Raw genomic sequence first — 14,595 nt, forward strand, 5'->3', positions numbered from 1 at the left:
TTAAAAGATGAAAAAGATTCTATTGGTCCACCCCTTGTACACACATGACATCAAATTATTATGACATCCTTAATCAACATTATATCATTATTACTACTATTATATAAACCAAGTGGCATATTTAAAAAGCGAGATGTTGGACTTAACTAGTCCAATGCTTGGATCTAGCTAATCCAATGACAATTAGACGGTGGAAGATCCCACCGGCGCAATTATAACCCTTTTTTAATACTCAACTATGATTAAAAACCCATTATCTCTATCCAAAACAGAAAAATTTTCTTTATGCTTTGGAATTGTGATGGCATGGAGGAATTTCGTGGATCGACCAATTTTTGGGCTTGGTAAACAGCACTTGCCCATTCTGGGATCACTCAATTAATTATACTTGTATTTACATAATGGACTTACTACGAAGAGTTGGAAATTGAAAATTGCGTTGTTTTATCAGTATATCCTTAACTTAAGATAAAAAAGAGTTTATTAAAAAAATGGTGAATAATCTTGTAAATGTGTAACATTTGGATTCACATTTTCTCTCTAACCTTTCTCATCTTTTTTTTCTCTCTTGTTAAGCACCTAGATAAATAATTTTCTTTCTATTTTTTTCACCCCACCCCTCCCATCATTTTGGATTGTTTTTCTTCTTCCTCTTCACCTCGTCGCTTACTAGTTCTATGAACTTTCCTTCTAATGGTAAACACGTTTAGCTATGATAGTCAGGCCTTATGTCACGGACCGCAGTTCCACGCCTTAGAGGTGGCCCGAGGGTGTCCCAAGGTGCCGATATGTGGGGGAAGTATTGCTGGGAGCAAACCCTCACTTGATAGCGGAAGGCAAGTGCAACGTGCCAGCTGGGGTGCATGGCACAGGCCCCCGGGCGAGCCAGCTCGGCAGGGAGCCAACAAGGGCGCACATCACAGGCCCTTGGGCTAGCCGTCCCGACGGAATGCCAGGAGGGGCAAACGGCACAGGCCCTTGGGCGAGCTAGCTCGACAGGATGCTAGCAAGGGCGCACGGCTCGGGCCCATGAGCGAGCCAGCCCGACCGAAGGCTAGCAGGGGCGCAAGGCGCAGGACCCTGGGCGAGCCAGCCCGACGGGATGCTGGTAAGGGTGCACAGCAACGGCTCCTAAGCGAGCCAGCTCGACAGAACAGGCAGAATGCGTGCAAGGGTGCCAACCCGCACAGCAGGCGTGCACAGCACGAGGGGGCGCACAGAATGTGCGCGCGGCACGCAGGCCCGCGACCGCCGACCCAGCAGGAGGGTTGTGGCATGCAGGGACGCAGAACATGGGTGCTCGGTACGCAGGCCCAGGGCTCCGGCCAGCAAGGGTGCGCGGCACGAAGGTCCGCACACCATGGGCGAGCGGCACGCAGGCCCGAGACCATCGACCCGACAGGAGTGCGGGACACGAAGGCGCGCGGCACGCCAGTACGCGGCACGCAGATGCGCGGCACGCGAGATGGCTCGGCAAAGGCGCAGCACGCAGGTCTGCACAGCGCCCAGACAGACTGCCTACGCGGGGCCTCTGCGCACCAGCCCGCCAGCCGCCCAGGCACACAGCTTGTGCGCGGCCCAGTCACACCAGGGGGGCCCAGCGGGGGTGCGGCCCACCAGACCCATGTGAGGGGCTGCCGGATTTCCCTCCCAAGGGAGCTTCTAGAAACTTTAGTTTCCCTCCCAAATGGGTTTTGGAGGGAAAACTTTCGGAGGGAAATCCTTTGGAGAGAAAGTTTTGGAGGGAAATGGGTGGGGAACCTTGGCAATAAATAACCCCATCCTCCTTAGTGTAAATCATCCATTGGAATCCATTGTATCCAACACACTTGTATCTCAATTCATTCAATACAAGCTTAGTTTTTCTCTCTAGCATTCTCTTCCTATTTTTCCTTCCTCGTTTATGCAAGCTTGCTTGCCGGCTTAAAGCCATTGTGTGGGTGTTGAGTGCTTGTTGGGCGAGTGCTGAAGCACTAAGGCTGACTTGGGTTCTAAGTGCCGAGATAAGGATTGAACCCAAGGCCGCACGGAAGGTGATTTTAAGTATCGCCCCGTGACACTTACACGAAGAAGTTCAATCATTGTGCCAAAGCTAGCTACAAGAGCTATAGAGTGCTAAGATTCGAACTTCACGTGCACAATGCTCAATGGTTTGATTCGTTATAATAGGTCTCAATTTACTTTGCTAATGAAGTGACACCAATCACACTTCTAGTCTTGCTTCAGAGTTACAAATACAAAAGTTATGGTAGAAAGACATAGGTAAGTTGCCACTATGTCTTTGCCAGATCACATCACTCAATAAAATTCGCAAGAGAGAAGGCAATCCAAACAAAAGAAATCTTACACTTTTTCCTACATTCCTCTCCTTCCACTCTTAGTTTCTCTTGAATTCCTTAACTTACGCTGAGTCCAATTTTACATTAAAACATCACACAATATGACAAAAACGGAAGTTTTCTATCAAATTAACAAAATAATGGAAACGTTGTAGTATGATAGTTCAGCACCAAAACAAACGACAATATAACACGCCAACTACAACTAATAATGAGGTTACTTTATCAGCAGCATTTGCCTTCCACAATCCCAAACTTCCCATAAACATTATTATACTCACTGCATGTATGATCTATAGGTGCAGAACAACATCCAAAATGCAGGAAGATTCTTTGAAATAAACGTAACTTTTCGAAAAGCCTCACGGAGGACAGCAGACTGTCTAGAAATTTGCATCATCCACAGCGGAAGAAATGTAGGATATACAGGACTGTATGAATGCATCCATGAACAAAGAGAAATGAGATGGGTAGGCCCATTTTCCTTATTTTGTGGGGGAAAAAGAAAGACAGGGGCAGGAGACGGGTAGCGAGGAAGATGGAGATGGTCAATCTAACAGATGGACAGAGGGGTAGAGTTCTCAACTAGTATTGACTTTCCTGCAATAAAATAACTGTTAAGGCACAAATGTTTGGTTGATGTTGCAAACAACATAAACAAGGATAATACTTTTGCTGAGAATTCATAAATCAAAAACATGCCTTAATGATCTTAAGCAAGGACAACTACAGTAAGAACTGGTATCAACAACAGTAAGTAAAAGCTAAGCTATGTGATTAACTATTAAGAAAATACCATGATTGCAGGACCATATGATAAATTGGCAAAAACAGGTATTTATGATGTGCTACTTGATATTTCCCATCACCAATGCCACATCCTTGATCAGAACTCTGTAAATTATAATCCTCTCCACTGTAACAGACTTGAAACTGTACTAGTTAAATCTGTAAGTTTCTAAAACCAGAAGGGCAAATGAAAAAAGGTTTTTTTAACAAAAAAAAACCCAGCTGGCAACTGTGGCTATAAGATGAAACTTAACCACACTAGCAAGGTTTATTTGAAAAAATTCCGTAGATCATGCTCAAGCTTACTATGATACAACAACTCAACATTCCCTGTTCCCTTATCCTCAACCACAACTCTATCAAGTAAAATAGCATTTCCTCTGGAACGGACTTCCAACCATGCTGTTGACTATCAAATCTCAGACACTAATGCATGTACTTTTACAATCAGATGGTAAACGATAAAATGTTTTAGCCTAGAAGATGAATCTTGACCAAATGAAACGGTCCATTGGCAAAGATGAGACTGCAGTTCAAAGTGTCACAGCTTTTTCTTACTGAACAAATGGTGTCAAGATGATAAGCCTGTTGGAAAGAAAAAAAAAAACTGGCAAGAAAAGGTTGTATTCAAGAAATAGTAGTTGACTAATAACATTCCGGCTCTCATATTCTTAATCACAAGTTTATCAAATAATATCATACAGTCCTTCTGCAACTAAATTGCAGTCATGATAATAACTACTAAATGCTCAACACTGATGCATAGGCCTTTATATAAAACAACACTAAAATGATCATTCTTTTTTCCCTTCTTTCTGACATAAAATTCATTCATAAAAACCACAGAAAAACAATTTACATACTGTCTCAATCTGCCAAACAGAAACATCTTAACATACGCCATCCCACAGTAGCAAGTTATCAGCTCATAACCCCTTTCTTTCCTATACTATCCTTCTGTAAAGGTTACCATCCTCAATCTCTCATGGAGTCCACATAATCGTTTTCTCCACAGGCTAACACTAGTCAAATGTGGATTATTCATCCTCTAAAAACCTCCTTAAGCGCTGATATTTTCCTAGAACCTACCAAAAGAACTACTAACAAAAACACTAAAATAATTACATATTTTTCTAAGCTACTCCATACAAGGATACTCATAAGGGCATTGGCATATTAATACAGGGCCAATTACCCTCAATCCATTTTCAAGTTCTTTTAAACATAATACAATTGGCTAAGCAAACTAAACTATAAACACATTAAAAACTCAATAAGTAAATATTAGATTGTGATCCCAAATAAGCCAATGACTTCATCATCATCATCGAAAGCGTAAATCCAATACAAAACCCATAAAAATTTAACAACTACAAATTCTTTTTATTTGAACTACATATTTTATCAACAACACAGAATCAAAAAAGTTCCCACAGATCCGTACCCAACAGACCCAGATGAAGTTTGGGCACCAAAATCTCAGTCAGAAGAAGAAGACGATTCGGCGGCGAGTTTTTCGAGGGCTTTTTGGTGGGCCCAGGTCTCGATAGTAAGATCCGGTTTGGCGTTGAGGCCCACGCCAAGGATGACGATGGTGAGGAAGCTCGTGATGTAGCAAGGTAACTCCCAATCTTCCCATTTGCGAGATTGGCCTGAAGGTGGTGGTGTCCTGTTCAAGAGGTAACCATTGGGTCGCTCCTGGTGGCCAGGCGTCGTCCAGCGGCTTGGACCGGCATGGCTCGAGAAGGACCGGGATAAGAGGCGTTGGCGGAGCATGGTGGTCAATGCCATCGTGGTGGTGGCTGAAGCCTGAAAGGGTGAGGGGAGGGTATTTGGGGACTCGAAGCTGTTTGGGGGGCTTGTTTGGCCAGTAGAAGAAGTTCTTCACACAGCGGAATTGCCCTTGCACGACGTCGTTTCGTTTGGGCATTTTTAACTTTTCCACGGCAGCGTTCTCTGGTGGCAATTGGGCTTGTTTGGTCGGGTTTCAGGTAGTTACAAATTTGGGCCTTTTCAGTTGCAAGTTACTTGTCTTTGCAACCTTGGTTGGTTCATTAACTTTTTTTTAAAAAAAAATTTGAATTGAATCAAGTGCTTTTTGTAAAATGAATTTATAAATTATTCAATACTACTAGCATTAATAAAAAAAATTTTACTAAAATTCATTCAATACAATTAAAATTCTTATTTCAAATTGGATAAACCTTATTAGAATTTATAAAAGAAAGTCATTCAATGCAATTAAAATAATTTTTATATGCTTACAAATTAGATAAATTTTACTAATATTAACACTAAAAAAATATTTAGTAACTTAGAAATATTATGAAATATTATCGCGCTACTTATTTATATCAGTATAATAATCAAATTTATACGAATTAGTTGTTAGATTACAAATTTATTTTAATAAAAGGTTTTTTATAATTATTGTTATTTTTAATTACATATTACTAGAAATCAAGCTAAAAGAAAATATATACAATGAATGCAAATGTCTAAAAGAAAAAAAAAACATAGATTAAACGCTACTCTTGCTGAAATATATTGCGTATAGCATGAAACTAAATAATCTTTAATTTAACTTAATTATTAATTAATGCAAGTAATTATCTATTTACATTAAAAATGATATATATATTATTTTTATTATTAAAAGAATGAAATTTTAATGTAAAAATTACAATATTTACAGCAAAGAGTTTGGTCTTAAAGGTAGGAAGTAGCAGACGAGGACAGCTCTAGTGAACTATGAATTGGCCCAAAGCGTTTTCCCTGCTCTAAACCTACCAAAGCTTTGGTCTTCACCTCACCAGTAGTCTCCACAGGAACAAACTCCCCTATGTATATGGTGGAACCGGTTCTTATCCCTCAAAGACACTTGTCTCGTATAAATCTTTGAAACAAACTTGGCAAAATTATGGCAATCAACACAAATCCGGAGGTTTTTAATCACTCGGAGTGGGACTCCATAAGAGGTAGCCATCAGCCCAAATGTCAAAGCCAATTTCTCACTGTGGCCTAGGAGTATCTTCTCCTTCTGCTCTTCGTCCACATCATGTAGAACACAACTCAAATCAGGAACATAGCCAACTTCCTTCAATTTTATTGATAACTCTTTCACTTTTACAAGCACCTCTTCCCTTCTTGGATGGGAACGATCACTTGCATGGAAAGAATGAAGGGTTTGGTCAAGCTCAATCCAGCTTCTTCCGGGATCCTTTTTCACAGCTTTCTCCATCATCAAATCCCTCACCATTCTTACATCTTCCCATCTCCCTGCAGAGGCATATAAGTTAGAAAGAATAACATAGTTCCCAGCATTCTCAGGCTCAATTTCAAGCAGACGCCGGCCTACAAATTCACCAATGTCAATGTTTGAGTGAACCCTACAAGCACCTAGAAGTGAACCCCATAAAGCTGCAGTTGGTTCAAAAGACATCTTTCTTATAAATTCAAAAGCTTCTTCTACTCGACCAGCACGCCCAAGCAAATCTACAACACACCCATAGTGTTCAATGTCAGGCTCGACCCCGTCTTTCCCGTTCACCATCTCATCAAAGATTTGCAATCCCACATCTTCCATCCCTCCATGGCTGCAACCAGACAAAACACCCAACAAAGTGACACTGTCAGGTTTGACTATATTTTCATTTCTCATCAATCTGTAAAGCTCCACAACCTCTCTTCCCATCCCATGTTTACTATACCCCACAAGCATTGCATTCCATGAGATAACAGTTCTCTCAGGCATGTTATCGAATATCCGTCTTGAGTAAATAAGGTTCCCACACTTCGAGTACATATCAATCAAAGAATTCTGAAGTACCACATAGAATGGCAGTTGACATCGCAGGACATGGTTGTGAACTTGCTTACCAAGATCTAATGCTGCAAGCCCAGATAATGCAGTTAGAACACTGGCATAAGTAACATAATTTGCACTCATTCCTTGTAAATTCAATCTTCGGAATAACTCTAATGCATCCGCATCTAATCCTAATTGAGCGTACCCTGAAATGATGGCAGTGCATGAAACAACATCCCTTTCAGGCAGGCAATTAAAAATCTCTCGAGCTTCATGAATTCTACCAGCTTTGGCATACATGTCAAGAAGTGAGCTCCCCACATATATATGGGTATCGAGAGTTCTCTTGATTACAAAGGAGTGGATTTGCCTTCCCAGCTCAAAACCAAAAGTACCCGTACAAGAGGTAAGTACAGTGGCAAAAGTGAATTCATTTGGCTCTGTATCTGCAGCAATGTATTGTTATCATGAGTAACAAGAAATTAACTAGGTAAGTTGCCAATCCATTTTAATGCTCAGTAGTTTAAAAAAGCTAAACCGCACCACATAACAGAAATTAAAAATTAGCTTGGGTCCAAACCACAACCTATGTTCAAGTCATATTGGGATAATTTCTAAAATTGTCCATAATAAGAAGGTGATTTAGAAACCAACAACAAATAAGACATTTGAAATTTTTTCTTAACTTTTGGAACAACCCTGTTTCTTAAAACATTTGAAGCATATCTCCATGGACAATACTATCAGTTCCTAATAGATCATATCATTCTCCAAAGGTTGATATTTCATGCTACAAAGGTTTTAGGGACTACTGCAAATATCTCCTATAACCCAAATTTTTAACCAACCAGAGAAAGGGTCCAACGACTGTAGAATAAAATGAATTTCCAAACACCATTGATGTGATCTTATATTACACATTGCCAGCTTTATAGCTCAAGTTGTTCCATGAGTTCCATTTTGCAAACCAAGTCTAAATCATTAAATACCCAGTTTCCTAAAATCTAGAAGAATTAGCAAAGTAGCAAACTTAGTGCAACCTAAAAAGAAACAAAAACGAAAAATGCAAGTTATTCTGACTCACATGTAGCAAAAATTCTATACAAACAAGTTTTCAGCAAATACCTGATCTTAACATCTGAACAAAAAGATTCAACGCTTCAGAGGCAAGCCCTCTTTGAGAATAAGCTGAAATCATAGCAGTCCAAGAAACCACATTCCTCTCGGGCATTTCATCGAGCACATGCCTCGCCTCCCTCAAGCAATCACATTTACTATAAAAAATGATGAGCCTAGTTCTAAGGTAAACAGGCGGCAAATATCGAGTTTTGATCATATGGGCATGAACCCTTTGGCCTTCTCTGAATTTCCTTTTGTTTATACAAGCGTTTAATAACATATCGTATCTTTCAAACCTCATTTCAAGGCCTTGAACCGCCATTTCTAGCAAAGCTTCTTTCAGTTGACCGTTGGAGCATAAAGTAGTTAAAAGAATGTGTGGGTCTGGCGGGAAGGTTGTGAGAGTTAGTTGGCGGACGATAAAGGAGTTGAATAGAACTGAAAATGATGCTTTTTTGGGGTAGGAGTGGAAAAGGCAGTTGATTTTTTTAAGTAACTTCATCTTCCAAAACAATGGTATGTTAGTAAGCTCTTTACTGACGTTTATATAACCTGTCTGTTTTTTCTTTGGCCGAGAGTTAAACACTAACTATTACCCCTGCAGATTAAGGTAAATTGATTTCACAGCATAATATGGTATACAAGTTTATGTACTTCTAAGAACTAAAACACCAATTTCCCAGGCAGGCAAGTAGCCTCGGGGATAACTATTTTGTGTATGTTTCAGTGGAATTGGTTGAATCTTTCTTTGACATAAAGCAGCCCAACTGGAAGTGTGAATCAATAATTTCTTTTAAATTGTAAAAATTAAAAGAGTTTACAAACAAAACTAATCCTTAGATGATAGTTTCCACACATGTTTCGTGTAAAGATCATGAATTCCTATCTTATTTCCAGCAAAGAACGACTTGGCAAAAGGATTTCTCCTCCAACCTTCCTGTCACTGACTGTAGAAACCTGAATGGAAATTAAGCAAAGAAATATTATTCACCGTTGACGGGGTGAAGTCCAGAGGATTATCCCATTGCACTGTTCGTCCATCGAACCATCTCATATTTACATTCTCAACATCCAAACCATCAATATGTTCCAGGATAATACCAGCTGTGCTGTGATTCACAAGTCCCTGACATCCAGGCCTATAGTCAACCAACCCGCCAACATAATTTGTCCATCTTTTGTAGGTTAGATTCATGTTAATGAATCTCAAATTCCTTAGCAGTCCACCTTTGGAGCCTGATAAGAAGATACCATTTTCAGAATGTGCAGTGATGTTTATGAAGTTTAAATTAGAGATTGAACCCTCTGCTGAATTTGAGTCTCGCGGGCAGGTTGTCACATAAATTGGTTCGGCTCGCCCCCACCATGACGGATCATAGTATCTTGTGCTGATGTTTATATTCGAGAAAGTAATGTCGCTTACATTTCCTGCAGAAGATAAAACCCAAGTCATTGAGGAAACCATAAGCCAAAAATGTTCACTAACTAAGCCTAGTGTCAAACCAGATAACGTTACCTCCATCACGTATCTGAAATCCAAGCCCTCTGTGTGAATCTACAATAGTAATGTTGTCAAAGACCAAATTCTTGAACTCAAACCAGCTAGCACTTCCAAGTTTGATTGCTGAAGATTTTGTTCGAATCCAGCAGTTTGTGGCTGTTAAGTTATAAAGAGGGGAAGTGTATGTCTTCGGGCATATAGCATCATCTCCTGTATCGATGTGGCACCGTGTAATCAGTGTATTGTTGGAATCCTCTATGTCTATCCCATCATTGTTAGGCGTATAAAAATCTCCATATATTGAAACATCATGAATTGATGTGTTTTCACATCGAACTATGTGCAAGCTGCAACGTATCCAAATTCTTCATCAGACTACAAGGATAAGTTGAAAGCACAGGAAGAGATAGACTAACACAATTGATCAAGATAGTTACTTTATATAACAAATTCAAATGGATTGATATAAGACTAGCATGATTGAAGGACAGTAAAGAGAGTATATAGCTCTATGTACTCCACTAGCTAATTCACCCAATGACTAGAAAACATTTGCCAGAAATCCACAGAGAATCCGACTGAATTCTGGGCTTAAACCATTTTAACCAATCAATGTGGTTCCCTTTCCGTTCAGAATGAAAATTTTAGTTTAAACCAATCCCTATACTTCAAAGGAAATAAATGTAGTGACTTTTGTTGGTACTTCAAGCAAAAACATATTCAAAGTCAAGATCAACACAAAAATAAATCATAGCATTTAACGTGGCTCGACACTCATTGTCTACATTCCAGACGAGAGAGATAAATTCACTATAAACATAAAGTTTATAAAAAGTACAAAATACCCAAGAAGAAACACTAAGCCTGAGCCCAAAAACAAACCCAATTTTCATATTTCTTAGTGTTTAAACTCATGAAATACCCTTTTATCCCATATAACCCAATGTTTTCTCCACTCTTCTTTGCATCCCTATAACTCTGTCTCTGTGAAACTCTCACAGAAAATCCACCTATCAAATAAAAATTACATCTTTCTCATAATTATAAATGTTTTGACCCACCTCATATTTATAGTCTTGTTACTTGATCACTAAAAACTTTTGATTATTAAGTATATTTATCCCTTGAATAAACTTAATCATGAAATCATTTTCAACCAATAAAAATCCACTAGAATTCAAACTGATTCTCAATTAGAATTTCAATAAAATGTACAACAAATTTTCGACTTAACACAAATTTTACTAAAAACATTGGCCTTGTAAAAACCCTGCTACACATCATTGAATTTATACTAACTCCATCTCACTCATATAAAACGATCAATACCCATGAATAGCCACTAAGCCATCTTCACCCTAGTTGACCTCAGAGATGAACCTCAATCTAACATCTCTCAACAAGAATCGTCTCTTAGTTTGATTTGCATCCAGAGACTATGTTAACTAGAACTATTGAGGTCTTTTCTTTTCTTTTGCTAATCTCCAAGAAAGTAAACCACCAAACTCTTCTTCTCATCGAGATCAGCTTGGCAAATGTGATTTTCTTGGCAAACCAATATTGCACTCCACATATTTTTGAAACATGTAACACCATTCAAAAATTGTGTACCACTCACCATGAGTAAGAGTATAATATCATAAAAAAAGTATCAATACCGCTAGAGTAGTGAGAAATTTCTAAAATATTCATGGTGCTCTATTCCTATTTACGCATGATTTGCACTTGTTGCTTTCAAATTTTCAACAACAAAAATTCTCACACAGATTCAGAAATTCGTTGGAGTTCCACCGAAACAATTGAGAATTATTCCACTTGCCATTGTCATTTTGTTTTGACAAATCTCCTCTCGCATGTCTTGATCTAAACAACACAACCCATAGCAACAAAATCCCCCCAAAACTGAATCATCATCCCTACATCACTACTCGTTTTTCATGATCATATCATAATATTTCTTCAACCGTAGCTTTGACATCACTTGTTGAGATTTTCACGTGAAAACGCATTCAACATCGAGATCAACACACAAGAGACTATTCAATGTGGTTCAACATTCATTGCTTACATCCACGAAACGTAGAGATTACAAAGAATATAAAATACCTAAAATAAAACATTAAACCTGAGCTCTGAAACAAATCCAGTTTCCATGCTCCCTAATATTTAAACTCATGAAATATCCTTTATCCCATGTAACTCGGAATTTTTTTCCACTCATTCTCGTATTCTTACAATTTTTTGAAACCGTAAAAAAACTCATCTCTCATATAGAGATCTCTCTCATAATTCTAAAAGTTGAAACCCACTTTATATTCATAAAATCTTATTAATTTCGTAAACTTAATTACTAAATAATTTTCAATCAATAGAATTCTGTTGGAATTCAAACCAATTTTCTATTAAAATCTGAGTCAAATATCTAACAACCTTATTTCTTGATTATTTCATCCAAAACCCTTTTTAATAGCAATTGTCTGGTTTTACTAATTGCTGTCCTTTTTAAATGGCTGAATATTAAATAACAACACTCTATCAAGAAATTAATGGAAATAATTCTAAACGTAAAACCTGCACTAGTTGTCAAATCTAACATTACCTGCAACAATTAGTTCCTTACACTTCCAATTCAAAATCTACTTTTATGTTCATTTTGATCAATGAATATTCAATAAATCTTTTCTATTATCAAAACAAATCGAATTAACTCTAGAAACACATGGTATCCGATTAACTAATCAAACAATTAACTAACAAATGGGTGCCAGCAACAAATCTTAGTCCCATGCCAGCGGGTAACCACCCTTTAAATCATTGTTCGTAACTTGGAACTAGATATACTAATTCTGACAATATGTCTATTCAGAAAAAGTGTGGGATAATAAATATCAGACAAATTATCGACAAAAATACTAGTAGTACACTAACAAAAAGGGTGTAATGTAACAGAAAATGGGCCACCCATAAGAAAGGAGAAACAGAAACGTTTAGCCGTTATGCCAAGAAAGTGCAAAGTCAAGTTGCCATCCAGACAAGCAAAAGACGGAAAAAAGGCAGCAGTCGCCATCTGTTAAACAGTGGTTCTTTCATGAGGATAAGCTAACGTGCAATGACCAAACTACATCTCTATTAAAAAAACACACATGGAGCAACTATATAAAAGCCTCACATGGAGTGTGTCGGTCATGGATAGCCAGTATCCATCAAATGACGAACCAAATTATGTAAAGGAAAAATGGAAAAAGGATAAGCTTCAGAGCCAATATGCTTCTGACACATATATAAACGCATCACAAGAATGGATATTTAATTGGGTTTGAAAGATACCGCAGCTGATTATAATAGTATTTTGTAATCCCCGTATTTTTAATTTTTTATATCAATTTTAAAGAATTTCATTTTATATACTATTATTAAGATTTTGACCGAAAAATAATTAATAATATACAGCATGTTTGGTTGGAAAATAGAATAACCATTTCCTTATTCTTAATCTTTCTTTAACATCGGGTTGGAACTTGGAAGGAATGACTTCTAAAAGGCAATAAAAAAAATTAGTCGACAGAAATGCTCTTTCTTAATTTTAAGAATTACCCTATTATATAAAATGTCACTTATTTATTTTTTATAATTTCTTTCTCTTTCTCTCTACTCAACTATCTCTATGCTTCTCTAACTAAGTTACAATAAATTTAAAATTAAAAGAAAAAAGAAAAACATTAATATGATTTTAAAATAAAAATATTTTAATTTTAATTATAAATTATAAAAACTACATAATAGCTATTTATCTTTTATTTTATTCTAACGACTATTCCACTCTCACTCTATTCCTTCTTGCAAACCAAACACACTTTTAAAGTTTTGCATTTTACTTTAGTAAACTAAGATGGATTAATTATGTATCAACATAAGAATATTATATTTTATTTTAATTAAATAATAATTTATATATTTTTTAAATTCTAAAAAATTATTGTTAATTTTTATTAAAATTAAAACCATTTAATACTAAAGTGTGCCATGTGATTGAAAAAAATTAAGTTGACATGTCATGTCATCAACACAAAACTACTCAAGTAAATGTAACTGCAAAATTATAGCATTGTTATTAGTTATCCTTCAAATCATCTTTTAATAAAAATGCATGAATTATTCATAAAATTTATGCATGGTTAGCCGAATTAAACGATCTAATTCGATTAGTCAGCTAATTTGATTAAAACAAAATTTAGATCAATTCAATTAAATTTTACAACAAATTCGATTAAGAGAATTTTTTAATCAATTAATCAAATACAGACCCTTAATTTATTTAGTAGCAAGCAATTTTGAAAAAGCTTAATGTAGTTTCGATTGACACCAATTAGGCATGTTCATTTTGCTAGTTGGAACTTTAGTCATGACAAACAATTATCTACAAGACAAAAGAAAAATGATTTTCTTTTTTTTTTTACAGAGGATTTCGAATTTTAATTTGTACTAACGTATTAATGAAAGCTCATACTCTTCGTATATTTTAGTTTTTTTTTATATTTTTCATATATTTTCACCCTAAATAAAAATATAAGTGGACAGAAATGCAATTAGAAAGGAATAAGCAAATGAAAACAGACTAACCACCAATAAGCCGGCTGAGTGAGGGTAACATTCCAAACTCTAACATTGGTAGAGTCAAGGAAGCCAACCAACCTGGGCCGACACTCATCGCCCGAGCAAGCCCCTGTCTGGTTCCAACTCACCATCACGTTTTTCCTCTTATCGAACCTCACCACGAACTCCGATCCCTGCCCGTCAACGACGCCTCCACCCGTTATCCCAGTATTGCTAGCATTCTCAGCCAATATCACATACCATCTATCCCACTCTTTTGGGTAGTCTTCCAATTTGGTCCCACCCAAGATAGCAGAGCCTTTGGGAATGTTCAAAACGACGTTGGATTTGAGGAAGACGGTGGCTGTTAGATAGGTGCCTGGTGGGAAGGTTACGTAGCATGGTTTGGTGGTGGAGTTGTGGCAGGTGTCGATGGCTGATTGGAT

The 14,595-nt window shown here is 37.4% G+C and overlaps 3 protein-coding genes across 3 annotated transcripts in view; all 3 read right to left on the minus strand.

Moving 5' to 3' along the window:
• Positions 1-4,390: 4,390 nt before the first annotated feature.
• LOC149527244 (uncharacterized) lies at positions 4,391-5,008 on the minus strand. Its single transcript, XM_089783345.1, has one exon. It carries the CDS (start codon positions 4,917-4,919, stop codon positions 4,608-4,610), a length of 312 nt encoding a protein of 103 aa, XP_089639471.1. The 5' UTR covers positions 4,920-5,008; the 3' UTR covers positions 4,391-4,607.
• Positions 5,009-5,829: 821 nt separating this feature from the next.
• On the minus strand, positions 5,830-8,557 carry LOC110416020 (putative pentatricopeptide repeat-containing protein At3g13770, mitochondrial). The gene is made up of 2 exons (XM_021427843.2): positions 8,062-8,557; positions 5,830-7,382 (listed from the first exon to the last, which is right to left on the minus strand). The coding sequence occupies exons 1-2, from the start codon at positions 8,555-8,557 to the stop codon at positions 5,938-5,940; spliced, it is 1,941 nt and encodes a 646-aa protein (XP_021283518.2). The 3' UTR covers positions 5,830-5,937.
• A 266-nt stretch (positions 8,558-8,823) lies between these two features.
• LOC110414794 (Pectin lyase-like superfamily protein) overlaps positions 8,824-14,595 on the minus strand; it is a 6,037-nt gene continuing 265 nt past the window's right edge. The window contains exons 1-3 of the mRNA XM_021426197.2: positions 14,177-14,595; positions 9,572-9,903; positions 8,824-9,483 (exon numbers count right to left, since the gene is read on the minus strand). The exon at positions 14,177-14,595 is cut by the window's right edge and continues 265 nt beyond it. Coding sequence (XP_021281872.2) covers positions 8,996-9,483; positions 9,572-9,903; positions 14,177-14,595 — 1,239 coding nt within the window. The 3' untranslated portion in view covers positions 8,824-8,995. The remainder of the gene's footprint in view (positions 9,484-9,571; positions 9,904-14,176) is intronic.

The sequence above is a fragment of the Theobroma umbraticum genome, unplaced genomic scaffold (genome assembly GCF_002168275.2).
Source record: "Theobroma umbraticum cultivar Fairchild unplaced genomic scaffold, ASM216827v3 scaffold_147.0, whole genome shotgun sequence".
NCBI lineage: Eukaryota > Viridiplantae > Streptophyta > Magnoliopsida > Malvales > Malvaceae > Theobroma > Theobroma umbraticum.